The 27926-nt window shown below is 38.0% G+C and overlaps 1 protein-coding gene across 2 annotated transcripts; it reads left to right on the forward strand.

Moving 5' to 3' along the window:
- TOLLIP (toll interacting protein) lies at positions 1-27698 on the forward strand. Of its 2 annotated transcripts, XM_069857750.1 has the most exons (7): positions 1-120; positions 9784-9933; positions 13645-13827; positions 14766-14918; positions 16215-16305; positions 20215-20235; positions 25775-27698. In XM_069857750.1, the coding sequence occupies exons 1-7, from the start codon at positions 88-90 to the stop codon at positions 25987-25989; spliced, it is 846 nt and encodes a 281-aa protein (XP_069713851.1). In that variant the 5' UTR covers positions 1-87; the 3' UTR covers positions 25990-27698. The 2 variants fall into 2 exon arrangements, with proteins under 2 accessions (XP_069713851.1, XP_069713852.1); XM_069857751.1 differs by lacking the exon at positions 20215-20235.
- The last annotated feature ends 228 nt before the right edge of the window (positions 27699-27926 follow it).

A 27926-nucleotide genomic window follows, 5' to 3' on the forward strand; every position in this document is an offset into this window, starting at 1 on the left:
GGAGGAATGCGTCGCTGCGGGCGCGCGCGCGCGCCGCCGGGGCGGGGCCGGGTCAGCTGACGGGAGCCTCGCGCGGGGCGCGGCGCCATGGCGACCACCGTCACCACTCAGCGCGGCCCGGTGAGTGCGGCCCGGCCTGGCCCCTCCGCCCCGCACCCCTCGGGCTCGGCCGGCCTGGCCCCTCCGCTCCGCACCCCTCGGGCTTGCCCGGCTCCTCCCCCGCTTCTCGCGGCTGCCGGCCCCGCGCCCTGCGAAGCGGCCTGGGGGGAGCCCGGCGCGGGGCCCGCGAGGCGGCTGGAGCCGAACCGAGGCCGCGCCTGCTCCTCTGCAAAGCTGAGATGGGCTGTGTCCGTGTGGCGGGTCCGGGCCGTGCTGGCGTTGAAATGGCCGCCCGCGGGGGGCAGAGCCGTGCTCGGTGGTAGCGGGGAGGCGTGTGGGGAGGTGCAGTCTGGAAAAACGATGTAACCGTCTTCTGGGAGTTCGTGTTGGTAGTTTGTTGGGAAGTTGCTACCAGTAAGACTTCTCCTGCGATAGTTTTGCCCCGCAGTTCTACCACACGGTGTGTAACTGCGGTGCAGCATCAGCTCTCGACTGAGGTGCCGTTCCTGTCTGGAAGGATGTGGCAGTAATTGACAATATGGTGTTGCTCTGTGCATGAAGCAAGATTTTCTCGGACGATCGATTCAAACTGTTCTATTTTACTAATAGAAACAGCTGCTTTTTTGGGGCTTTGTGTGTGTGTGTCTACGCAGGCTCGATGAATGACCAGAGGAGTGAATCGTTAAACTAATTTTGAAGAACTGCATCTATTGCTGTCTCACGACAGTAATATTATATGATTATCAAATTTAATTCCCTAAAATGCCTTATTTGTGTAGTCTTCCAGAACGATTCCTTTTGCACTGGATTGTGATGGTGATTGTTGTTGGAATAAAAGTTTTAGATGGAGAATTAAGGTAAATGGAGTGAAATAAGTTGGTTTTTTTTTTTTCTTTCTCTTGGTGCATCTGAAAAGATGACAGTTGGTCGAGTTGAATCTGTGGTGAATCAAGTAGTTTCTATCCCTGAAGTCTTGTTTGAGAGTTGGTGCTGTGGTTTTACCTAAATAGTATTTTGTCAATATCTAACAGGTTTTAGTCTAAAATAGCTCAAAATACTGTAAATACCTTACAAATTAGTCAGAGTTTCTTCAAAAGTGACTTCACTTTTAGTTATCTTTTAGTTTATGTTTGGAGAAGATTAGTAGGAATTGATGTGGGAGTAAGGATAGACATAACTGGTAACAAACTAGATGGTGTGGCTAAAGCTGAACAGTAGGCCTCACTGCAGTCCCAATCTGGAGAGGAAAAATTATGAAGATATTTCTCTCTCTGAAATGGAATGGCATTTCTTTTCAAGAAAAATTTTAATTAAAAACACCTCTTTGGTATTGAATGGAGATACTTTGAACATCTGCTTGTTTTAAGTGGTGAAATCCACTCCTTGGGTTGAGATAAGATTTTAGTGAGAACCTTCTTGGACATGGCTATAATCTTGCAGATGTTTGAATATCGTAACTGCCTAGTTCTTCTTAAATGTTTTAAAGGAACTGCATCTCAATGGTTAGGAATTTATTCTTCTAGATGTCTTATTTCAGAATTAGCAAGATAGTCCTGTAATTTTGGTGATCTTCTGTTACTTAATGGATTTAAGCCTGACAAATAGGAAGGTGTATGCTGGTTTATCTTGTACAACTTCGGCTGTCTGGTTTTCTTTGTGCGTGTGTTCATAACGCTGTTTGTGCATGCTTTTCTTCGTTGTCTTAACCACTTTAGAGAGTTGAATGTTTTCAGATGAATAAATAATGCAACATTCGGCGTCCTCACCTGCGAATGGCTGCTTACTCCGTGCTTGCCAGCCCTTCTTTATTCTCTGTTGAGTGCAAAATAGAATTCTAATTGTTCCCGTAACTATAGCTGCATTACAAATGAGTAGCCACTAAATGGTGCTAAAGAATCGGGACATATTTTCTCTTTAGTGCTGCAGAGAACAGTTCTGTTTCTTTCACTTAGAACAGACCCAATAATATTTAAGGTTGTTTCATGCAGGTAAAAAAGATTAGGTGCTTTCTGGTTTTTGACAGTACTTATTTGGAGAGCAATTAAAGTTTCTAATGGCTACTTAGTTTTTCAGATGCAGCAGAGATGGAATTTGGCCTGTCACTGGTAAATATTCTGCCAGAATATAGATTTCTCTGGTTGTTTTTAGGGTGTTACGTTTCCACGGGTTTTTTGGGTGTTTTGGTTTTGTTTAGGGTTTTTTTTTTTGTGGGTTTTTTTTTTTTTTTTAGAACACAGCTTTTGAAATAATCTAAGCTGTGATTGAATATATAAGGGCTGCTAAATGATGCCTTTTCCAAACGAGAGGTGTAAATGAACAGTTTGATTAGGCTTCAGGTAAAGCCTGAGAAACTAGAACCTTGTAATTATGATTCCTCAGCTAGCCAAGCCCCTCCCCCCCATTAATATCTGTGATTATTCATCATGCTGACAAATATGTCAGGGCCTCCAAAAGATCAAATATGAAGCTAGGGCTATTTAGTTTTCTGCTCCTAATTTCCCTGATAATTACTACTCAGATGATTGGAAATCTTTTAATGGGCAGGCTATATTTATGATTACTTCTCTCTTCTTGCCCTAATGCTGTCACTTAACTACAGACAAGTCTTCTTGTCTCCGATTTTTACTTGATGTTTTGTTTTGAGTCTTCAAAACTTTATTTTTTTTGACCAAAGGTGACAAAGGAGCAATTCATGTTTGTATTACCCAGTATCGATATGTTATGCTGTCACATGAGCAATTTTGAATACAATTTCCCATCACAAAAATAATTGTGTTGATAGTTCTGGGTATAATTGAGTATTTTATTAGATATTTTCATAAAGTCATAGAATAACCAGGTTGGAAGAGACCCACCGGATCATCGAGTCCAACCATTCCTATCAAACACTAAACCATGCCCCTTAGCACCTCATCCACCCGTGCCTTAAACACCTCCAGGGAAGGTGACTCAACCACCTCCCTGGGCAGCCTGTTCCAGTGCCCAATGACCCTTTCTGTGAAGAATTTTTTCCTAATGTCCAGCCTAAATCTCCCCTGGCGGAGCTTGAGGCCATTCCCTCTTGTCCTGTCCCCTGTCACTTGGGAGAAGAGGCCAGCTCCCTCCTTTCCACAACCTCCTTTCAGGTAGTTCTAGAGAGCAGTGAGGTCTCCCCTCAGCCTCCTCTTCTCCAGGCTAAACAACCCCAGCTCTTGCAGCCGTTCCTCATAAGACTTGTTCTCCAGCCCCTTCACCAGCTTTGTTGCTCTTCTCTGGACTCACTCCAGAGCCTCCACATCCTTCTTGTGGTGAGGGGCCTAAAACTGAACACAGTATTCGAGGAGCGGTCTCACCAGTGCCGAGTACAGAGGGAGAATAACCTCCCTGGACCTGCTGGTCATGCCATTTCTGATACAAGCTAAGATGCCATTGGCCTTGGCCACCTGGGCACACTGCTGGCTCATGTTCAGTCACTGTCAACCAACACCCCAGGTCCCTCTCCTCCAGGCAGCTTTCTAGCCAGACCTCTCCTAGTCTGTAGCACTGCACAGGGTTGTTGTGCCCCAAGTGCAGGACCTGGCATTTGGCCTTGTTAAACCTCATGCCATTGGACTCTGCCCAGCGGTCCAGCCTGTTCAGATCCCTTTGCATCCCATTTGTTTCTTGTTAGAGCCTGGACATATTTAGTTTTAAAATTCTGGTCTGTGAAGTTAGAAATTTCATAGTGCCACACGTTGCAGTCACTTTGGATTTCAGAGGCTGCTAAAAGAGTTGAGGGAGTAAGGTGTCATTGAGTGTTTCTAAGCAAAATGTGAATTAATTTTTAAGTGCTGGGATCTGGTCTCTGGAGCACATTCCTGCCGCAGAAAATGTTGAGGGCAGCATTGGAAATGCTTTGAAGTTCTTGCTCTCTTAACTGGTAAGAGAAGTCCCTTAAGGCACTAAGTGGCCTGTTTTCTGTTGGACCCAGTGGCATCTGCTTTTAACGCAAACTTGGAGGAAAGAAAGATTTATATTGGTATGTCTAGTGGTAGCGTAGAAAAAAATCAGAAGCCTGTTCATGGGATGATGGGCATTATATTTCTTAATGCTAATCCCAATGTGAATTCAGGAGTTTAGTTGCTTTGAGCTGTTTCTGTGGCTTTTCCCCATTTTTATTTCTCAGTTACATTGAGTGCAGACCAAATCTGCGTAGCTCAAATATACTGCAAATGCTTCTTGTATTTGGGATGTCTATGGACACTCATTCCATCTTTAATTTTTAGCTCATGTGTGAATGCAATACTTCCTGCCATACTTAGTAGGAATTCAAATTATTGTTTTAGTGATTGTAATCAGTGGTTCATATTCATTTCTGCTCCTGTAAAACCATACTTTTTTTCTTTATTAACAGTTATGGAATGTATTTTGCAAATATTTAAATGTTAATGTCTTGGACAAATTTGAATGTCCTGGGAAAATCCGGAGGCAGTAGCTAGTGGCAAAATACTTTAGTCAAGAATATACATAGGCGGTGTACTTGGGGGAAAGCGAAAACAATGTTAAAGGTGATGATTATACAGTTATAAAGCCTTTACAGTTAGACATACGTAAGCAACAAAGTAGATGGGAAGCTTCTGGGACAGGAAACCAGAGAACAACAGGAGAGGAAATGTCTGGTACCTTGTGGTTCATGGCACTTTTCTTATTTTGCTGACATTAAAAAACCAAAACTAAAACACCCCCCCCCCCCCAAAAAAAAAAACACCAAAACCCAAATCAGAAATAAAAGGCCAAAACAGCAAAAAACCTGTCAATGTAATAAGCTAAATTGCTGTTACATTCTTTCCTTTGTTCATCTCTAAATTGAAATTCTGAAGGACAGCCTTTGACTACAGTTCTACAGGAGTTTAACTGCAGATGTGTCATACTATAATGTGAGTTATGTGGAATCGTAGAATAGTTCAGGTTAGAAAGGTTGTTATGAGGCTATGTAGTTCAACCTCTTGATAAAAGCATGGTCAATTTTTAATTCAGACCAGCTTGCTCAGGGCTTTTCCAGCAGACCTTTGGAACCTCTAAAGTGAGGCATTTTGCAATCTTCCTGGGCAATTTGTTCCTGTTCGGTTGTCCCAGAGCTGATTCCTCCCCCGCATATAAATTTCACCATTGAGGTCTCCCCTCCAAGCCACTATGAGGTATATCTTAAGTTTCTTCTACTCTAAGCAGATCCTCAGCCTGTCCTCACAAGTCTTCTGCTACAGCTCTTTTCATGGGCCATCTTGCTGGGCTCACTCAAGTTTATGATTTTTCATGTACTGCTTGTCCCCAGGCAGTTTGCAGTATTCCAGATGTGGTCTAATGAGTGCTGAGTGAAGGGAAACAATTGCTTTCCTTAGCCTACTGACTAGGCTTTTGTTGATTGAATGTAGTATGCTTCATTATTGTGAGAGTGCTCTGCTCATTTGTGCTTCCTTTCCACCAGGATCTGCGCATTTTCCTCTGTAGAGCTGCAGCCCTGATGGTTGTTCTCTAATTTGTACGGGTACCAAGGGTTTTTGTGTCCAAAGTACAGAATTTAGCACTTGTTGAATTTCATGAGATTTCCTGCCAGTTAATACTTAGGGCTAGGTTTGGATTTTTTTTTTTTTAACCGTCGGTGAAGGCTGCCTCGTCCTAGTCCCTGATTTTCTCCTGTTTCTAGAAATGGCTCCCAGAAGCACTTGGTCTATGAGTTTCTTTGTGGCTGAAGTGAAGCTGACCTTCAGCTTGTTCCTCAGCTCGTCCTTTTTACCCTTTCAAAACTGTATATGCCATTTGTCTTTCTCCAGTTATAGGGGACTTCCTCAAATCTCCATGACCTTTCAAAGTGGATAGAGAATAGCCCTGAAGAAAATATCAGCTAGTTCTTTCAGGACCTCTGGATGCATCTTATCTGGTCCTAACTTTTAGTTCAATGTGTAAAACAGTAGTTAAAAATTCTCTCTAATTTGCTCACTTTTTCTTGTTAAAAACAATAAAACCATTTAAAGGACAACAGAGCTCACTCTTAGAAGTAGCTACCTCTTCAGCATGTCACTTCTCTGAAATCTGGTATCAGAGTTTCTTGGAAACTGCTAGTGTAGACCTTGGTAAGGGTTTCCTGCATGTATCATGTCTCAGCCTCTGGTAAGTCAGGGCATTTGTGATTGTCCTTGGCTCTGTGGTCACTTTTCCTCCCTTATGTAGGTAACAATAGTCTCATCATCAGTTAATGTGGTAAGGGTTCTGATGGCTTCCCCTCCTTTTCCCTTTGCTTTCAACCCTTGTTTAATTTTCTTCTGATCAGCCATCTGCACTAGCATACTTAACAATTGCCTTGGCACCATTTAATGTTGCAGAAGAAATGGGGCTGAGACTAAATAGGAGGGCAAGACTGAGACAGCCCAGTCCTAAATTAGCTCGAATAGCTGTAGAACATGACACTACCTTCAGTTTGAAGGAGCTGAGATGCAGTTTTTATACTTGCAGTGTTTCACTTTGAAGATCTTCAAAACTAGCTCTTAGGTGGTTTTAGCCAGATAGAGAGAGCAGTATTATTCTGTTTCTAAATAAATCTTTTTTTTTTGATATGCAATGCTGTAAAAGCTTATTACAAAGTAATTATTATAGAATCATAGATTCACCAGGTTGGAAGAGACCCACCGGATCATTGAGACCAACCATTCCTATCAAACACTAAACCATGCCCCTTAGCACCTCGTTCACCTGTGCCTTAAACACCTCCAGGGAAGGTGACTCAACCACCTCCCTGGGCAGCCTGTTCCAGTGCCCAGTGACCCTTTCTGTGAAGAATTTTTTCCTAATGTCCAGCCTAGACCTCCCCTGGCGGAGCTTGAGGCCATTCCCTCTTGTCCTGTCCCCTGTCACTTGGGAGAAGAGGCCAGCTCCCTCCTCTCTACAACCTCCTTTCAGGTAGTTGTAGAGAGCAATGAGGTCTCCCCTCAGCCTCCTCTTCTCCAGGCTAAACAACCCCAGCTCTCTCAGCCGCTCCTCATTATACAAAGTAGTTTATTTTTATGAAAGCCTGCTGAACATTTTTGTCCCGAATTGCCGTTCTATCATAGTGCTATCATTTTGCTGTCTTGCTTGAAAAGTGTATTCTAATAAAATTCATATATTAAGTGGAATTAATTTTTTTGTTCTACTGTCAATGGTTGAATTTCACATTCTTCCATAAATATTTCTATAATGCACTTGTTGTAAAGTGTGTGTTGAGTAGTATCAGTGATAAAAGCTTGTCGCTTCTGTTCTCCTCACTTTAAAAACGAAAACTGTGGTTGAGCTCTGGTTATGTAACTATTTATGTTTCAGGTTTGTAGGTGGCATTTATGTACTTGCTTTTAAATGCTTTGAGGAAGAATGAATTAGACTGTTTTCTTTGCAGCAAGAAATATTGCACAATACTGATTTATCTCCATCAATATGAAACCTACTGATAACTGATAATTGCATAAGGACTTACTGAGTAGTGTATTTTCCTCAATAAGCATCTCTCCTAGATATTTTACCAGGACTTGTACTAGATCTCAGTCAGAGCTGAATGTTTAAGATGGCGGCATATGCATCACCTGTTTCCCGCTCTTTCTTTTGAAGAAGCTTGCTATTTGCATCTTTTGAGAGTTTAGTTGCACTGATTGTGTTCAGTTTCTGTGTACATCTCCTCTGCAGTTCCAGAATAAGAACCTTCATGTGAGGTAACCAAATGACTGAAAATCAACTTAAGCTATAGTACAGCTTTCGTTTCCCTTAAGAATTTTCTTTGTCCCTTTTGGACCTACAGAAAGCAAGTTATATATTTTATTTTGGAGCAGTATTTGGGTGACTTAAATAAATAGACCTCTCACTTGTTGTGAATGAATTAAGATTACCAATGTCCACATTGAGATGGTTGAGACAAAATATATTGTCTTTTTTGAGAAGCTGACAGAGGGAGCTTGTGCATATGGAAGTGTAATTTCAGGGCTGCAGTCACCACTTATTACTATGGGAAATTTTTTTGATGTCTGTTCTTAGGTAAGCTAATAATATAATACCAGATTTGAAACTTCCTGGAGGTCAAGGATTGGAGGGCACCTACTGTGTTGTACGTGCCATTTCCATGCTAATTCTGGTGCTATTTCAACTCTTTCCTAAATGGATTATTGTTTATTTTAAAACTCCTTCCTTATAACATGTATTCTAATGAGAAGGCTGTTACTAGACCCTGTCTAATTTCCAGTCTAATATAAATAAGCTTGCTTTTAATGTTAGCACTGTCTTTTAGCTTGGTCTTCTCACTTACTGCCCCCATTTCTCCCACGCTTTTGAAAACTTAAGCTACTTAAGATCTTAATCATAGACTTTTAAGGTGTTTGTAAGCAAAACTGATTCCCTCTTTTCCCTCTCTCCCAACAACCTTGCAGCAGGCATTCAGTACTTCCTCCTTAGCTTTTCTAATAAACTTCCTTTATGGCATGTAATTTACCTACTGTTGCCAAGATCCTGAGGCTCTCAGACAGATATTGCAGTCTTGCCAAATCACATTTGCTGTTGCTATCTGCAAGATGTAGTCTTGGCGTGCAAGTGCTGTCTGATCTTCAAAACTATGTCCTAGAGGCCTGTTAACTTCTTAAGGTATGTTCTGTAGGCATGTATCTGCCAGATACACAACTGAGTAATCCTGCCTGGAATAGCAACATAAGAAATTCCACTGTCTTTTGTCTTGATGCAGTAGACAGGTCTGTATTAAATGTGTAAACAACTCCTATAGACAACAGAAATGAGTACCGTTTAATTGTAAATATTCTATGTCACTTGATTTACCTTTTAACATGTATTTTACTTGTTGTTTCATTGTCACAATCTCTCTAAATGTGTTATTGATAATGTTCACTTAGCATTTAAAACTTGGAAATGACCTGTGTTGCTGAATTGGCAGTAATAAGATTGACGGGTAATAGGTAGAAACTTCCCCTTCTTTTACTGCAAAGCTAACAGAAAATACATGGTGACTGCTGATTCATGTTGGAACATGTGACAGGGTTTCTCTAAGATTTTTCAGCTTTGAATTTTTCATAATGGTTCATTCTCGTGATAGACCAGATTTTTTAATTCCTCCATTACTGTTTTGAGTACAGTGGAATTTAGTCCCCAAATTGTTCCCGTGGTCAGTTGCAGGCTTGCTGTACTTAACATTGGAGAAGTATTATGGCATCTTTGTTATGCTGAAAGATTTGGTTCATAGGAGACGTTGTCTTTATGATCTGTCTTGAAGGTGACTGTGAAAGTAACCCTTTCATTTGAAAACAGTGCTATGTCTTGTGACAGGGGTGGCTGGATGCAACATGAGTGCATGAGGTGAAAGATGGTTGCCAGCAGATGTCACACGTGAATAGAATGTAAAGCTCTGTAGCTCTGACTTCTATATGGACTTTTAAATGTTTAGGTGAAAAGCAGTGTTGGCTCTATGACCTACTTTTTACAGAGGCTTATGTTGGAAATTAATATTTTTGAAAGTGGAAATAACATTCTCTACATGAGTTTGCAGTGTTGTCATTTAATTAGCTCTTTGTTCATGCTGTCAGAACTAGACAAAGTTCTGCTGAATGTTTTTGCCAGGCTTTGATTTATATTCGTCCGTCTTTTTCATTATTGAAGTGGAGGACTTAAATTTGAAGTTTTTTTCTTTTTCTGTTCCTTTTTAAGGTATATGTTGGTGAGCTTCCACAAGATTTTCTTCGCATTACCCCAACTCAACAGCAACAGCAAATCCAGCTGGATGCCCAGGCAGCTCAACAGCTACAGTATGGAGGACCAATGGGTACAGTAGGCAGACTCAGCATAACTGTAGTACAGGTATAAATTGTACCATCTTTGTACAATTAAGTAATTACAATTAATTGATATAATTAGTCTGTTTTGGTGGGTGGGCACTAAAAGACTTTGTGTTGAAATCTGAGTTACTACATTGCTTGTATATAGAGATTGAGTAATTTTTTCAAGTTTTTGTAGCTTCTTGTTTCTGAAAATCAGCATTTTTTCAGTTTCATAGCTGCAGCATGCATGATGCAGCAATTTCCTGTAGAACATAATCAAGTAATCTCATGATTTTTTTAGAACATAGAACATATTATAGAACATAATCAAGTAATCTCATGATTTTTTTTTTCCACAGTGAACAGTTTTCCATCCCCATTTCCTCTAATGCATTTGCTGTTTTTCCTGTTGCTTTCTGCCGTTTTTTATTAATAACAAGTGCATAGCTCTTTATTTTCTGCTTCCTCTTTTTCCCCTTGTTATCCTTTCTTTTATCTCTTGGTAATACTGTATTATTGCATTCATAAGATTTCAAGTTTTAAAACATCTGTATTGACACAATTCTGTTTGTCTGCATTAGCATACCATCTGTCCTTCATTTTAACTTAACACACCTCATCTATTTAGAGGTGCTCTTTTCAAGTCATTCTATAAAAATATACTAAAGAGATATTTAGCCTGAAATTTAGCACCAAGCCTGGAATAGTATGGTTACTGCTTCCATGGTGAGACCTTTGCTTGGGATTAGGCCTGTCTAGGGTCTCTCAGGAAAACAGGCACTGGTCCTTCCTTTGTGTGTCTTATAATGGTGAATTTGTTCTTTCACAGCCGGTATCCTTCCTTTTTTAAAATGGCAATAATGCTTTTTCAAAGTTTATTACTTCTAAGGTGTAGACATTTGAACTCATTGCCTTCAGTTGCGACCCATTTTCTGGTTCTGATTAATTTCTCAATCTTTATTTAGGAAGTGTAATGTTAGAAGCTTCTTCTGCAACTTTGAACGGCAAAAAATGTTACCGCTTTTAGAGGATAGCCATGGAAACTTTAGTATCACCTTTTCCAGAGCTAGGAATAGATGTTTCAGGTTAAGCCTCAGGCCTGTAAAGAGACAAACATTATCAAACAGCATGCCAGGTCTGTCTTGACTCTCTAGCAGTTTCTACCACCTTGTTTGCTACTCTTTAGGTTGTTCATCTTTGGCTGTTTGCTTGGACCTCTGAAAGTGCTTTTTGGCACAGGATGTTGATCCAATCCATATAGATGGTAGAAGTTCCTGGAGTAGGTAAGAGGGCAGACAATACAAGAAGGAGTTCTGCATCCCACATTGAGTGGCTATGTACCGAAGCATCCAGATTCCTGTTTGGATGGCTGAACTTCTGGAGCTGATACTGATCTTTATCAGATTCAGTCCTTGTTAATTTTTAGGTGCTTGTGCAGAAAAGAAAAAAATACTTACCTCGTTTCAAGAATAAAGCCTAAGGGCTGTTCTTGATGCCTTGGCTGTACGTAACCTCTTGTTATAGAATCACAGGATAGTGTAGGTTAGAGGTGACATCTTGAGTTTATTTTGTCCAAACCTCATCACACCCCTAACGCTTATTCCCCGGGAAGTCTCTTAGTCAAGAATTAAACAGATAAGGAAAGACTGAGAGTCCTAGGGAACAGTCTTAAGGGGGTATCTTATCAATGAGTAGTCTCAGCCATCAGGTGTTTATGAAGAAGACAGCTTGGCTCTTGTCAGTGTGATCTAGAGGAAAGACATGAGGTGCAGTGAACACAAATTGAAACACAGCGAACTCTTGTTTGAATATATGAAAAACCTTTATACTATGACAACTGTCAAACATCAGAACACGTTGACTGAAAGGGTTGCGGAGCTTCCATCCATGTCACTCAGAACTTGCCTGAGCATTTGACCTTGCCTTGAGCAGGGACCTTGGACTAGACAAACTCCAGAGGTCCCGTTCACCCTCAGTCATCTTGTTATTCTATGAAACTACTAATTGTTCTAGCGGCCCTTTGCTGGACTCTAAAGGCTGCGCATTTCCTAATGTAGCCCAAGTTGCTATCTGTCATCTTTGCTGCAAAGTTGCATTACTGGCTTATATCCAACTTTGTGTTCACCAAGACCCCAGGTCCTTCTCTGCTCAGGCACCAGCTGGCCCACAGCCTGTAGTGGTACATGTAGTTATTCGTTCTCAGGAGCAGAAAGCTTACATGAAGTTTTGAGATTCTGCGCACCTCTCCAGCATGTTATGGTCCCTCTGAATGGCATACAACCCTGTGGTGTCCTGAGAGATAGTCTGCTGTACCTGTCTGACAGTTTATGCAAGAATGCTGTGAGAATCTTGGCTGTATATTGAGGCATGGGACATCCTAGATAGGAGATATACCATAGTTTAGCTGTGGAACGTGAAAAGCTAGTTGAAGTCTGTTGTATTTAAATGTGTTGATTAAGTATGCAGAACAGCATGCCTTAATTCTGTTACTAATAAACTAGTGGAAGATCAGAAAGTGTTTTTGTGGAGGTAGTTTACTGCTTTTTTTTTTTTCCTCCCTTTCAGATGTGTAGGGTTGGTGGCGAGCATGTCTAAGCATGGTTGATTGCATCCTCTTAAATTACTAGACAGACAATTATATGCTTGCTTTCTTTTGGTGAAGTTTTATGGTAAACTACTTAGTCTCAGGACTTCAGAGTCTAGAGCGTGTAATTTGGGTACCAAATTTTTAACTGTAATTGTTAAGCATGCATTTACAAGGAAAATCTGAGAAGTTTCTCGCCAGCTATAACATATAAATTAATGAAACAGCATGTGTCCTGAAGGCAAAAAGGGCTTTCCAGGCCAGAGCTGTAGCCGTTGTAACTGTCTTGCACAAGTCTCAACTGTTTCAGTTCTTTGAGTGTCCTGTAGGTGGGAGGCATCCTAGGCATCATATTTTGTTACTCGTCTTGCTATAAAAAGAACTATAAGCTATTTACTACAGGCCAGAGAAACAGCAAGTCCAAGAAGTCCAATTTCTACTTTGGCATAGCTGTGCAACAGTACTCAATGTTGTCTTCAGGACTGTCACCAACTTGTTTTGTTCTATCCTTCTGATGTTACAGCAAAAGTATCTTGAACGTCGTCTGATTCTATACAGCATCTGTTTTTATAGTAAGGTAGAACTTGAGCTGCCCGTTGAATTAAGTAATATCAAATGTGAACACTGAATTAAGTAAGTTTTTTTGATCAGTTTGGAAAGTATGAGGTACTAGATCTGACCTTAGTTGAACTTATTTTGCAGTTTATGCTTTTGTATTGTGTGTTATTCTTAAAGCTACTGGATTTTATTTCATCCTTTAGAAGTACTTAAGTGAAAGAGGATATGCAGGGTACCTATCATGTCAATATAATTGTATATTGGAGAGCAGATACCTAGGCAAAAATGGAACTTATTACTATTTCCTTATAATCGTGTATCTTTTGATTTGGTATGCAGTAACTTGTTTTACCTTGGTGAAGTTCTGTATTTTCTGCGACAGGTGAAAAAGGTTTCCTTTTCAAGTTCTCCCAGACATTTAATAGTGTCATTGGCTCTTCTGTGTTTTAATCTGAATGTGGTTTTTATTCTTTTTTTTTCCCTTCCTGCCTGCCTCATAATTGAACCTAGTCCTTTGTTCAATATCTGATTCTCTTTGTGAACTAACAGTAATTAATTTCTCAAGTTAATGTAAATATTGTACACTTACAGGCTGTCTTTTCTTTCCAGGCAAAATTGGCAAAGAACTATGGAATGACTCGCATGGATCCATATTGTCGGATACGGCTAGGGTATGCTGTGTATGAAACTCCAACAGCACATAATGGAGCCAAGAACCCCCGCTGGAACAAAGTTATTCAGTGCACTGTCCCCCCGGGTGTGGACTCTTTTTACCTAGAGATATTTGATGAGGTCAGAGCTACTATATATATAGGATATATAGGATGCTATATACTAGGATTTAGTAGCAGAAACATAACTTAATTAATACTTCCCTGAATTTCATTCCAGGTGGGCATGTTGGCATTTGTCTGTGCTTTACTTAAGACACGGTGGTAATAAATACTTAACTTCTGAACAGTTTCATCTTTAGATATTGAAGGTGTCTGAGTAATGGTGCTGGTAGGTGATCTGCTCTGTAAAGCTTTTCTAGCAGAGTACTATCTTGAATTCTAGTATATTGTTCTGCTGGATGTTGTGATTATTGGCAGCGGGGATTATGTACCTGCATCTCGATTGTTTCCAGTTCAGGATATTGACTTTGACTTGACACAAACATGCCTTCTTATACAATTTAAACTAAGAGGCTACAACTGAGGCTAAAGTCGCTGGTTTGCTTTTTTGCTGTCTATTTTACCGTGTGTGGTGAAACTTGAACCTGCCCTAGTTGTGAGGCTTTTCACTGCTGTTTTGTGGGCTTAGCTGATTGGTTGAAGTGTCTGTTTTTCTTGCTCCAGTTGGAGTGGCAGATCAGCACTTATATTGGCTCTTGAATTATTGGAGTTCACAGCCTATTGTAGTAGTGTAAACAGAAGCTGTTTACATTCATTCAGTGGTCTCTGTAATGATGTCACTAGATTCACAGAGGCTATGTTGATATTATTGTGTTGTATTCCTAGAAGTGTTCTGCTTCACATTTTCAATTTCTTCTTATTATTAAATATCTGTAATCAATCTGTAGTCCCCCTTAAAGCATCATTCATCCTTGGTGGAAAGGAGATGGCTAAAATATTTACCAACACTTAGTAATTTTGAAAGCAATACCTTAAAAATGGCAAAATGAAATAATTTCAAGATTTTTTCTTTTTTAGGATAGTTAACTTGATAATATTTTTTTAATTACATTCTAGCGGGCCTTTTCAATGGATGACCGCATCGCATGGACACACATTACAATTCCGGAGTCTCTGAAGCAAGGAAATGTGGAGGATGAATGGTATAGCCTGAGTGGAAGGCAGGGTGATGACAAGGAGGGAATGATTAATCTGGTTATGTCGTACACGGTAAGCCAAGTTTGGGTTGAGAAGAAGAAGGGACAGAAGCTTCTTGGGTAGTGGGAGGCACATATTTTAAATTGAAGTAGTAGTTTCATTGTACCTCAGTGGGTATTTGTGCATGTTAGCATTTAAAATAATCATAAACTTTGGGAATAGCAATAAAAAAATATTAGTTTTAGAGAGTAAATACTTTTTGGTGAAGTGGTAGGTGGGTATTTGTAACTGCAAAACCAGGTAAATAAAAATTCAGCTTATTCCTGTGTGAACTGAAGTATAAAAAAGAAATCCTCACTCAAAAGGTCCATTGTAATTTCTTATTTAATCTAACAATAACTGATCTTTCTCCTCAAAATGTTTAGAAAGTCATATCAAACTAAGAGCAAAAATAATGCAAATGCTTCTATCTTTCCTGGACAAATGGAATGCTCTTTCTAATGGTTGTTTTACTTCTGTACTTGTTCTTTTGATGCTTTTGCTCATGAACTGCTGAGTTAAACTTGCCGGTTTAGCATCTTGTGGGTTATTTTGTCATCAGTCACCAATATCTTAAGTAACTGTTGGATTGCGTATGTAGCATGTGCAGCCCTGAATACTTCCCACTATGCTTGTACGTGATCAAAAGTTCCAGGTTGCTTTTGAGTGCACACCTGGGAACAGATGTTCCTTGCTCTCTGAAATTCATGTTCTGCCCCACTTCTGAATAGTTGTTCAATTACATCTAGGAGAAGTGAGTTTGTAATTAACCTTTAAAACTGTCTCCCTATGAATGTACTGTACATAGAATCTGACCTTTGTAGTAAAAGGGAATGGAGTTAAACGGATGTTTTGTTTAAAGTACTGTTTTACCTTAAAAATAATTGATTTGAACTCAAATTTGCTGCTAGGAGCAGTATACTACTTTTAAATTCAGGTTTGCTCCAAGTTTTCATTTATGATAAGCTGTATATTCATTTCAGAAGAATAAGGCATGAAAGCTGATTAAAGCCATGTTTTAAAATAATTTGCTTCGGTAGCAAAATTTCAGTGGCAGATCTTATTGAACTGTTGAAAAGGCTAATTTGACACGATGTTCATATTTATTTACAGGCAAATTAATTGTCATTAAAAAGGGTGATTCAGTTAATTTGCCAGAGATTTCTCTTAATATAGATTAGCATTTAGTAGAGTTACATTGTAATATTGAACATGGGACATGGATTTGCAATGGGGTGGTCTTTTTGCAAGTACTGTTTTAATTATTTTAATTGCTGGTTTGTTTATTTCTCCAGTAGTTCTAATCTGTCTATTGTGCTTTGTGTTAAGTCTTTGCCAGCTGCCATGATGATGCAGCCCCAGCCAGTTGTCCTGATGCCCACTGTGTATCAGCAAGGAGTGGGATATGTGCCTATAGCAGGTATGTTTTCTCGCCTTGAAGACTCTTAAAACTTCCAAGTGACTGGAATTACCAGATTACTACTTCTTTTTTGAATGTAAACGAAGCTGTAAGTTTTGTCCATCACTACTATTTCTGTGATACATTATTGGGAGAAGAGCTGGCAAGTTAGGTGTAGGTCTGCTTTCAGTATTGTACCATGTTTATGGGAGCTGCATGAATTTGATTAAATGGATTAATATTACTATCAAGTTGGAACAAGCATCCTGAAATCTCTTTTTGAGTATTTATTTTAGACTTATGCCAAGTCACTGAATAACGAAATATCTACAGGCTGCACTCTAATATAACTTGTCCTTATTTAAATAGTGGCAATCCATGTGTTCAGACTCCAGAAAGTGCACCAGATGACTCGTGCTATCAGAACTGCAGCTTAAATAGCTCATGAAGGGATAGACTCTTCTGCGCTCTTTTGAAGATGCTTTGTTGGAAACTTGCTATGCTGCATGTGAAGTCTGTAGCACAGTGGATTAAAAATGTCAGGGAGCTCTAAGATAGTTAGGTACATTAAGAACAGCTAAAGTATAGCCAGTTCTCTTGGTCTGTGCAAAGTGAGTTTTGGACTTGTACAGAAGGATATATTAACTTCAGTTTTGTAACTTTCCTATCAGAGATGAAAAGCTTGAAGTATGTAAATATGCTTGAATTTGCTCTACTTGGACAACATACATAAAGTTGTTTTCCTGGGAGTGTTTCACTTACGGCTCTTAAAAGCTCCAGTTTGTTGTAAGGACATTTATTCAGTAATATGTGTGCTTTTTAGGGAAACTAGGATGTAAGGGTACATATTTAGAATTTATTTGCATACAAGTGTATGAACAAGTGATAGTGTGTAGGAAGTAGTTACAGTGCTAAGGGCTGACACAACAAATATATATACTATTTTCTTAAAACTCTTTTATATGATTGACTTTAAAATTTCACTTTCAGTAAATACAAACCTCTTCAACAAAAGACTGGATACATAACTTGATGCATCATACTTCCTGTTTCATTTTTATAGAGTTAAGTTAGAGCAAAACATGGGAATGTTTGGTTACATACTTTATTCCCTGATGAAAACATGCAGTTTGTTTCATTTAAAGTGCTTCTATCTATAGAATGGGTTAGTTTTCAGGATTTGTCTTGCTTGCTTTGCTAACAATGTAGTTTCAACTTGTGTGTGCATCCTGAAGTGTGATTCCATTGTGTAAACCGGAATTCTGTGTAGCTTTTCTGTTTGAAGTGGATGCCAGATCTTTCTTGCTTATTGAGATCTTCATCACATCCCTATAAATTGAAGCAGTTAGTGAACTTCATACATAGTTGTCTTAGGTGTGGTTGAAAGAAAAACAATAGCTGAGGTAGTACATATAGCAGTGTAGTAGATGTTGCAGAATTTCTTGAATTGAATAAGTCAAAATGAGAGTATCCTTGTTGCAAAATTACCGTGCCAGTCAGAGTACAAACAGGAAATAAAGAAGAGACTAGCTTCTAATACTGAAACTAGACAGAATCAGATACAACTAATACTAGGCCTTCAAAGTTTGAAAACCACGTACAGTGGTGTGTCTTGATGTTCAGACCTCAGTATTCTGTAGAATTTGTGTTTGTCTTGGATTTTTACAGTATTATTTATTAAATCTAGTTGGACAAGTGACAAAATAAGTAAAGTTTAGCAAATGATAGTAATGCCTGACGTTTTAGCATAGGAAGATTTGCCTTAGTGTAATAATTTAGTTGTGCCCTGTGTTGGAGCATCACCTTTCTCAGTCTTTGCAGAATGCTTGTTTAGTTACTGCTGTGATAATATTCTGTATTAAAAATTCTCCCTGAAACTATGACTTGTATTTTTAAAGCATTGCAAAGTACTACACCTTGATTTGAAGTTTTCTTTTGTTCTGGGAAAGCTTAGATGTGCTTCCTTGACTTTATACACACCAAAATTATTACAAACCACCTTTGATGCATTAAGGCTTTTTTATCTTTTTGATTTTTTTTTTTAATATTGCTATGCTTTGTGTTTGCTGTTTTGGAATTTCTGTGGGTGTTGCCTAAATTTCTCAAAGCACTGTGAGTTTTAAAGCTTTTGCCTGTTCGCTGTCAATGGCCTGCTCAGTTAGGTAGGTGGCTAGGTTTGGACTTCGAAATTGACTTGCATTCAGAAACCTTTTACTTTTGTACATTTAATTGCATGGCTTAATGAAAGTAATTTCAAATTATAAAAGGAACCAACAGTGCATGTTGGAAGATGTGGAGTATTGTCAGAATATTTCCTATATGCTGAACTAGATGCTTCTTCTGGGTTCTTCAGACTCTGTCAGAAAGATGTATGCAAACTACTGGCCTTCCCTGCCCAGCTAAATTGATTGTATCATCTGGAGAAACTCTGTACACTTTTATTGGAACACTGTACAGGCTTTTCTTTCTTTTTGAGACTGCTTCAAGAAGGGCATTGGAAGGACGTCAGCTCCACATGAATGTTTGCTTTCTGCCCATCTTCCTCATTCAGATTTTTTACCTATTTACTTTAATGAATGTAGTCAATAACAAGTTCTATTTGTTTTCTCCAGAAGTTGAGAGTTTGCTTCAGAGTTGAAGAGCAGCACCAAATAATTAACTACATCTGAAATGGAGGAGTTTCTGCTGATGGGCAAGGCTGTTATAGTCTAAGTCTTATCTATGATGGAAATACAATGGGTGGGCTAAAATGCTTGTCCAGACAATTTAAGTTATTTGTTAGCTGTCCAAATAACTGGCACTTTAAAGAGAGGTGCTGCTAAGTCAAATTAGGCCAAGCTGTTTTTTTCTGTAATGGAAAATTTTTGCACAAAACTTAGTATATGTAAGTAAGCTTCTAATTAAGGTCAAAGCAACTAATTCCTTTTATACTTATCTCTATCATACAGAGTTAAAAGGTAGTAGCAAGCAGTCCCTATGGTATGCAGATGGAGCTTAAAATGCCCACACAACTCATGCTTTTTTTCCCCCCACATTTGATGATAGATTTTACAGAATTGTGACGAAAGCAGAAATGGCCATAAAGTATTCCTGCACAATGTTAAATAATTTCAAAAGTTTTAAAAATTAAAATTAATTAGTGCTAGTTGCTACAAACTATAGTTGCCATAGGTGATCTGTGGATTTGGTTTGGGAAAATTGGAATTTGTTAATCTTGTTGCTCCTGTGAAAGTTGAGTTTATCTACTATCTCTTCCTGTTTCACTTTCTAAAGATTACTTAATTTAGGCTGTAGATTAGTATGGTGTACTGGTTGCTTACAGTCCAAGCTGGTCATCTTATTAATGTATCGGAGCAAGCTAAAAAAAGTTAGTTCAATGAAGCAGTCACTATTTCTTAGCTCATAAGTATTCACGGGACAAATAGAGAATCTATTTGTACTTAACCTACCTTTTACACAGTTGTTCTTAAGGTAAAAACTCATGTGTTTCAGAGCTCTGTCAGAGTCTGGAATATTCTTCACTGAGGCCAAGTTGTGCGTATACATATGCTACTTCTTTAGATATTGTTGATGTTTGTTCAGAAAACCATGGATAAATGTTGTCCTTTGTGGGCTATTAAATGTAATTGTTGCTCCAAACATGTGATGACTGACTTATTTTGAATATGTTTCCTCTAGCTGTTACTTCTGTAAAAACAATGCACTTGGGAAAGCTGTTCAGAGCCCTGAGACAAGTTAGTTGAGAAACTGAATCTTAACAGCGTTTAGTTCTTGGTATTAGGTAGTTTTAAGTTTTACCCGCTTGCCTCACTTTATCCAACTTTGACCTTTGGAAGCTAAATGGTTAATTTCCTTTTAAAAATAGATTAATATTTCTTTCCCATGTCTTATTCCTTTCTCCTTACCCCCTTCATTTTCACCTATCTTTAGGGCTTGAGTACTTTGCTCTGGGTAAGTTTCCAAGCTCTTTTCTCACTCCCATCCTCATTGACTCGGGAGTCTTTGCATGAGCTCATCTATACGGCTTTATATGTTGCAGCAGACTGTATCACAAGGTATTGCCACTTATATGTTACAATAGAACAATTTAATGCCTCTCTTGGAAATTGTTAAAGTCTCTCTAACCTCTTGGAAATTCTTTAAAGGTATATGCTCATCTTCGAGCTATAATAGTTAAAGTAATTGATGATAATGGTGTTCGTGGGTAACACGTCCTGTTAATATTCAGAAGTTGTTGTATGTCAGTGAGCTGTTCTTAGGGATAGTAGTGGTTTCCTAGAAAAGAATCTTTGTAATCTTGCAGTTGTTCTGCTACTGCAAAGTTTGGTGCAGCAGGTAATGCCATGACTTTTGTAAGTGAAGAGCTCTATTCTGTGGTGTTTAGAAGACAGACTACCAATTGCCTTCTGTTAATCTTCAAATAAGATTAATTTCAAAAAGATTAAAGCTTTTTTCATCAGTGTGTAGATTAATTTACTATGACAACTTTGATTTCTGATTGTGGAAAGGTATTGTGACATCCTTACCTTTGATAAAAACATTGGTCTTCAGTCAAGTATGTTTAGAAAATTCTAGAGTTATACCTTGTTAGATAAAATGTCATTTCTTGATGCTCTGAATTTCAGAAAGATGCTGTAAGTAAAACTAATATGGTTGGTTGTTGCAAAGTATTTGGTTTATTCAGAGCAGTGGAATTGCAGAATTTATCTGTCAGTCCATATGCCTCACTTTTCTAGTACTTAGCAAAGAAGCAACACTTAAAAAAAAGTGATCATAGCAGGCGCATTTTAGCACTGATTTCTTAAAAAATATCATTAAGATCTATTTGTGTATTTTTAAAAACGTGATACTGATTTCTATAAATGAAAGAATTCGTGCTGACAAGATTTTTATTTTACTCTGAAGGGGTCTATGCATGAGAGAAAAATAACAAGTTAATAAATATGACATAGGCTACTTGACTAAACAGGTAAATAAAGAAAAAAGTGTGTAATGCCTTGTGTGCAGTTAGAAAATATTTACCCTGTTAATGCTGCTTTGATGCTTCCATTGTTGCGCATAACAATTGACTTGCTGTTGTCCATGCTTGTTTCATGTAGTGGAATGTCACTGCTTATGCCAGCATGTTTGCCATTGACATTTCACTGAATTGGAAAACACTACTCCATTCTTCTGATTTGTAACACTTACCTAACATCTGAGTGCAACCCAGGAGTGAGCAATTCTATTTATAGTGGATTCTTAAGTGATTTAGTTTCAGTTTTCACCTGTTACTGTGATGAGGTGCTTAATATGTGAAGCAGCTGTTTACCAAACATTGACAGTTCTAAAGTTTATCACTTTCTCTAATGACTTCATATACATATATATTTCCTAAATTTTAGTGCGTAGTTCTTTAATCTTATGCTTAAATCTTGCATACTATTTTGTAAATCAGAAAATATGGATGCTTTTGGCCTGAGTGCAGAACAAAGCAAAAAGACAAAAAAAAAAAAGATAACTCTTTAAATTGGTATTAGTATAGCTCGAATGTTGAATTTTGTGAAAAGTAAGCATTTATCATGGAAAAAGTTATTAAAAATCACTGTGATACTGACTTCCATTTGTATATGGTGTAGCTGTAGCCAGCTGAAACTATTTCTAGAACTGTAAGAGCTGAGAAAATGGATTTTGAAAAGCATTAGTGAAAACCAGTACTATCAAGAAATTTCCTGTCTCTAAAACGAAATATTTAGATTGAAAATGCTTTTTTACTACTGCCTGTGCAGGTGTCTGGCTTCATTGTTGTCTTGTTGTGATGAAAGCAGTAAGAAATCTGTGTGCTCATCTTAATTTTTTAACACTGAGAAGACACTGAAACTTCATTGGTAAGCTGTAGGATGTGGTACCCAAAGTGAGCCTCATGTTTCATTTGAATTTACTTTAAACTGACCTTTTGTGTGGACAGTTCCTATGCAATTTAGCCTGATAGCTGGATAATCTTAGGGTGCTGATGACTTACTGAAGAATATTAGGAAGCTTGTATTAGAAGTAAAACGTGACTTCTACTGCTCTGGTCTTTTAGGTACTTTGCAGCTTTATTTTTTGAGGCCGTCTTTGTTCACCTCTTGTAAATGCCTAGATTGTTCGTAGGAAGCATGAGGAATGAGTTGAGACTTGTTGAAGCCACAGAAGAGGCAATTTGAAAGGTTGCCTGAAATGATTATTGAGTAGATCATGTATTTGCAGTGTCAGAGAGGACTGCACAGAGATTTCCCTCCACAGTGCATGCATGGTCTGATTTGCCAAATGTTCAAACACACAGTGCCTGACAGAATACCAGGGACCATGGTCCAAATGGCAGAAGAAGCTCTAGAGCTAATGTTTAGGTTGTTGTGGAAGAGGCGTTAGATGTCCTCAGTAGTGGTGTGATGCAAGTGTCTGGGCAGAAACATGGTTCCAGTGTGTAGGTAATAAATTCATGGGGAAAGAAACATTTCTTTAGTTGCCAGCAAGAACCTTCTCAAACAAATGCAGCCTGTACATTAGAGTTAAAGCATCTATGTTCCTTTCTTTGCTTCTAATAAAACTTGAGATGATTACAAGGGGAATTTTAAAATAAAAATTAGAGTACACTGACAAGTATAGAGTACACTTACTATTCAGTAATGCATCCCTTCAGACAGGACAGAAGTCCAAGGTGGGGAAAGAAATAGCAGATAGTACATTATGTAAAATCATGGTTGCAATGCACACAGTCAAACTATTAAATTACAGTACATTGTCAGCCAGAGGTCATGTAAGTTAAGATGGGTTTAGTTGATCCAACCTTGAATGTGAATTTTAGTATAGCATTTTTAAATCTAATACAGAAAATATTAATATGCTAAAATATTTGTGCAAGTAAAGAGTGAGCACAGACATTTGACAAAATAGTTACAGGCTGAAGAAAATCTTAAGATTAGCTAAATGTTAAAATTGCTCTTTGCTTTTTTAAAGAGATGTTTAGTCTGAATGGAAGCAGTATAATATGATTTCGATACGTTTGATTGTTTTAACACTTTAGTCATTATGTTCAAAGAGATGAGGCTGCAAAGAGGCACACTTGAAAAATGACATCTGATGTAGGTCTGTTTTATATTAATATGCTTTTTGAGCAGCTAATTGCAATTCAATAGAAGAGAAGCAGCTTTTGATCTGTTCCTGAGTAATATATGAAACTCGGTTCAAAAAAGAGTTATTTTGGCGGTATATAATAGTGGTGATGCAGATAGTTCATCCTTTGTTTGGCTTCAGGAGAAGTAGTTAAGGTCACAGAAAACAAACTAAATGGGTGAACTAAAAAAATTCGTAAAGTATAAAATATATAAAGTATGCTCAAAGTAAATGCATGGCGAATTAGAGAGGAGGAAAAAAAAGGACACTGGTGAATCCTAAAAAATCTCTTCAGTAAAGCACGTTTCTGCCAAAAATCAGTAGGTTCCCCCAAATGAGGGGATGCAAGAGAGTTAAATTATGTTTGATCTAAACTGGTAATAAGTTGGCTAACAAAGCCTTTGAAGATCAGGTGGCTAAGGGGTTGAGAACTCTCTATTCTAAAGAAGTAGAGAACCTAGAATAATTTATGTAGTTAAGGACTATAAAGGTAAAAGATTATAAGGGAAAACAAAAAAACCAAACAGTGGGAACATGAAACTGGGGGAGGAATGGAGAATGTGTTTGGTTTTGTCCTTTGTAGTAAGGAATATTTTTTTTTTTTATGGAGATGGAGTCTCAGATTATAATTTTAACACTAATTGTTAAGATCACCAGTAAGAAAATACAGGTAAGAGAACATTTATTCCCAGTCTTGTATTTTGGATTTTTACTGAACACAGTTTGTAACCTATTAGTTAATTAGTCTTTCAGAGGACTAGAGGATAGGAAACCGAATTTTTTTTTTACAAAACAATTCTGAAGTAACAGTTTTCCCTGTTGGATGAATTGATTAAAACCTAGAAGATTAGAATGAGATTATTTGAAACAAGCAAGTATCTAGGTAAAATTTAGGATGAGGCGACATAGTAAGGAAAACTCGTATCTTAGAATCTATAGGTGTATGAGTATGTGGGTGAGAATGCTGTGGACTGTGTGTATCACCTTGTCAGCTGCATTTCTAAAATGTTATTTGCTAAGGAAAAGCTGATGAGCAGGCAAAAATAAGGGATGTCATCCCCTAACGGAGGGAGGTCTTTGGGGTGCATCACATTTTTAAAAAACTAATCTAGGGAAGGAGGCTGAAAAAAAATGTCAAAACAAAAACTCTTAGCAATTTTGGAAGTCTTAGGCTGCAGCAGGTTGCAGAAGGATCTCATAGTAAATGGGAAATAAAATTGCATAGTAAGGCTGGTGTTAAAGTACTATGTGTAAAGAAAAGTCTTAATGCATATTTGATGACGATTTCTTGATTGGTCATTACTACATGCGAAGGCCTTTGAATTACTGTGGACGATTCTATGAAAATACCTGGTGAATAGCATTTGAAACAGAGGATAAAATGATTGAAAGCAAATAGAGAACAAATACAAAAACTTGTTCATGCTTCTACATGAAGCAGTGCCGTATTTGTATCTAGATGCAGGTAGTTCTCCTTGCCCTACCTTCGAAACAATATATTAGAGCTGGAAAAGTAACACAGTAAGATATGGGACTAAGATATATCAGGGTCTGGAACTACTTAGAGTAGTGGTGAAATACACCGCTTTCAGAAGTGATAACAAAAGACTCCAGATATATACTATACCATGTTTCAGTTTTGTAAAAAACAAATGATAGTTTTTTCGGCAATAGATCTGTGTTTTATTAATGATAAAATTTAAATGATAAGAAGGGACTTCTGTCTAGTAATTCCCTTTAACATGAATTAGGAAACTTGTTTTCCAAAACTGTCTTTATAAAGTGACAGTGCTTTAATTTTACTGGGGGGGAAAAAACATCTGCTTAAAATTTGCTAGTGAGTGTGGTTTGGACTCTTAGTAGACCTGAAGTACTTTACTTTCCTTTGAATGCAATGGAGATTGCATTCATCGAATTTCTAAATGTCAGTTATGTATATTGCTGGTGTAAAACTACCTTTTTCATCAGAACATAAATACACTAGGAACTAAAATATGACTGGGGGGAAAGCAACCGTACCTTTCTGTGGTGTACTTCGTATTTGATTAGTGACTCGTGTAAACCTGGTTAATGCAAGTAATACCTAATTTTGAGCTGTACCTGTTGCTGTAGTGCAGAGAACCTGTTCCATAAAAATGTATTCTGATTGTAACAGTGTGGGTATAACCTCTGCAATTTTTTTTTTTTTCTGATCTACATGTTAAAAAGATAGAATAAAATGCCAAAGTTGCTGGGTTGGGGCAAGTCATGAGCCACTTTCTTCCCAAAAATAATTGACTTTTTTAATCCCATCCCTCCCTCCCCACGCTCAGTCATGTATGTTTTGGTTTTTTTCTTGTGTGTTTTTTGCTTGTAGGGATGCCTGCAGTCTGCAATCCAAACATGGTACCAGTGGCAATACCACCTCCTGCAGTCAACCCTCAGCACCTGTGTAATGAAGAGGACCTGAAATCTATCCTGGACATGTTTCCCAACATGGACAAGGAAGTAATCCGCTCAGTGCTAGAAGCTCAGAGGGGGAACAAGGATGCAGCTATCAACTCCTTGCTTCAGATGGCTGAAGAATCATAGATCATCACATCCTGCGTAGTCTCTGTCCTTGATGCCACTTACTTTTACTTGCCATGCCAGGGATTTAGCTAGAGGAAGAATTTCCCAACAGCTTTCTGTTAGTGCATCCTGTGTGAAAGATTATACCCCTTTACTCCTTGAATGTTTTGATCTTTTTCACTTTATTTCTCAATCTTTATGTACTCAGTTTAGCTTATGTCCTACAATATGGCATTGAAGCATCTTTACTATCAGCTGTGCCCTGTGTGGCTATATTCTGATGGGGTGGAGAGTAATGCTGCTTCTTCTTTCTCTCCCCCTTTTCATAAACTTGTTCTTACAAAGTAACTCTATGCAGAAAGGATTTACCTCTGTTAGATTGAAATATTTTTTCCATTAAGAGCTAGCTCTTTAAACATAACTGATTTGTTGAAGTATTCAGATTTCATCAAGCAGCCTATTTCTGCCAGAAATTAAAGGAAGGACCCTTTCCTTGTCCTGTGGTGTTTAGTTATTGCTGTGCTATATTCAGCTGCTTTGGATTAAAGATTTTTAATTTAATGAGCTAAATTTCTTAGGTTGCACTGTTGGTATTTCTAATGAGCATCTTCTGTTCAATCTAGCCACCAAGCACCAAAGCAATATATTAATCTGGTGTGCATTTAGGCCTTTATCCTCCAATATAGTATTGTTATGTATCTGTAAAATCTTAACAGGTGACTTTTAACTTGTACAGTATGTATTGCTGTAGTTAATTGCACTCTTAACTACTGCTAATACTGCATCTCCATGTCTATTGCAAAGGATAAGTGCAGAAGGAAAGATTTTATATGTAGAAAATTACTGAATCCGTAAACAATTATTTAAGGTGTTATCTTATATTAAAAAAGCTGATATCTATTACCTGGTTATAAGGCTTCTTTCTTTACATGTATTTAAGCAAAATTACATTTTATATTAGTTGAAAAACTATTGTGTTTTTTTTCCTGTAATCTGAAATAAGTAGTGTGAAAAGTAACTTCAGAATCTTTGAATAGCATTGAGTTACTCAGTGACTTGTTAGACTACAGTTGCTGTAGTCAATACATTATTATTTGATGCAGATGAAAATAAATTTTTTGTGAGAGAAAATTTAACATATCTGAGTTACAGTCTGATCTTCAGAGGACGTGGGGGGGTTGCTTGTATTTATTGTTAGTGTTATTTTTTCAGATAGATTGTTCATCTTGGAGCTGCAGAATCTTAGAGTATGCACCAGTTACCAGTTGGATAAACTTCTGCGGTGTCTGTTTTTGTAGATGGTAAAGTAATGCACTTTAAATAGTATGCACCAGTTTATTTTTCTAGTGATGTGCAATGTGCTGTTTTATCTTTTTAATGTTTGATTTCAGATATGTTCTGTAATAGCCATAGACCTTTTTATTTTCAAGAGTTGGAATGAATGTACACTTGAAATCCAGGCTCTTGAGTGATTCATGAGAATTTTAAAGCCAGGCTTGGAACAGGGAAATGGGACCCATATTCTCCTTTTCCTCACACTTTGTTTCATGTCCCACATTTAAAATATTTTATTATCTGCTGAAAAGCTGATTTTATCCCCCCCCCTTTCATTCAGGAAGCCTTTAGGTAGGACTGGCAGTAGAGCATGTGTATTTATTTTTCTATGATTAAAAGTGATACTGAAACTCTTGAAATACAGCACCAAAAATCATCTCCGTTTCTGACCTTTTCATTATGTCCAGTTCTGTTTTGTTTTGAATCCATTGCCATCTTAAATTTACCATTCAAATTGTAAATGTCTTTATACATTCCCCAGTTGGCTTTTCAGTAATGAGAATCGATGGTACAGTTTGAGTGCTTTAGTTGTAGAGTCACCACATTTTTATTTTCTAAAATAAAACAAACGTTCATCAAGAAACTAGTCATGCCCCTTCCCTACAATCATGGTAAATTTTGTG

Source organism: Phaenicophaeus curvirostris, chromosome 5, assembly GCF_032191515.1.
Source record: "Phaenicophaeus curvirostris isolate KB17595 chromosome 5, BPBGC_Pcur_1.0, whole genome shotgun sequence".
Taxonomy (NCBI): domain Eukaryota; kingdom Metazoa; phylum Chordata; class Aves; order Cuculiformes; family Cuculidae; genus Phaenicophaeus; species Phaenicophaeus curvirostris.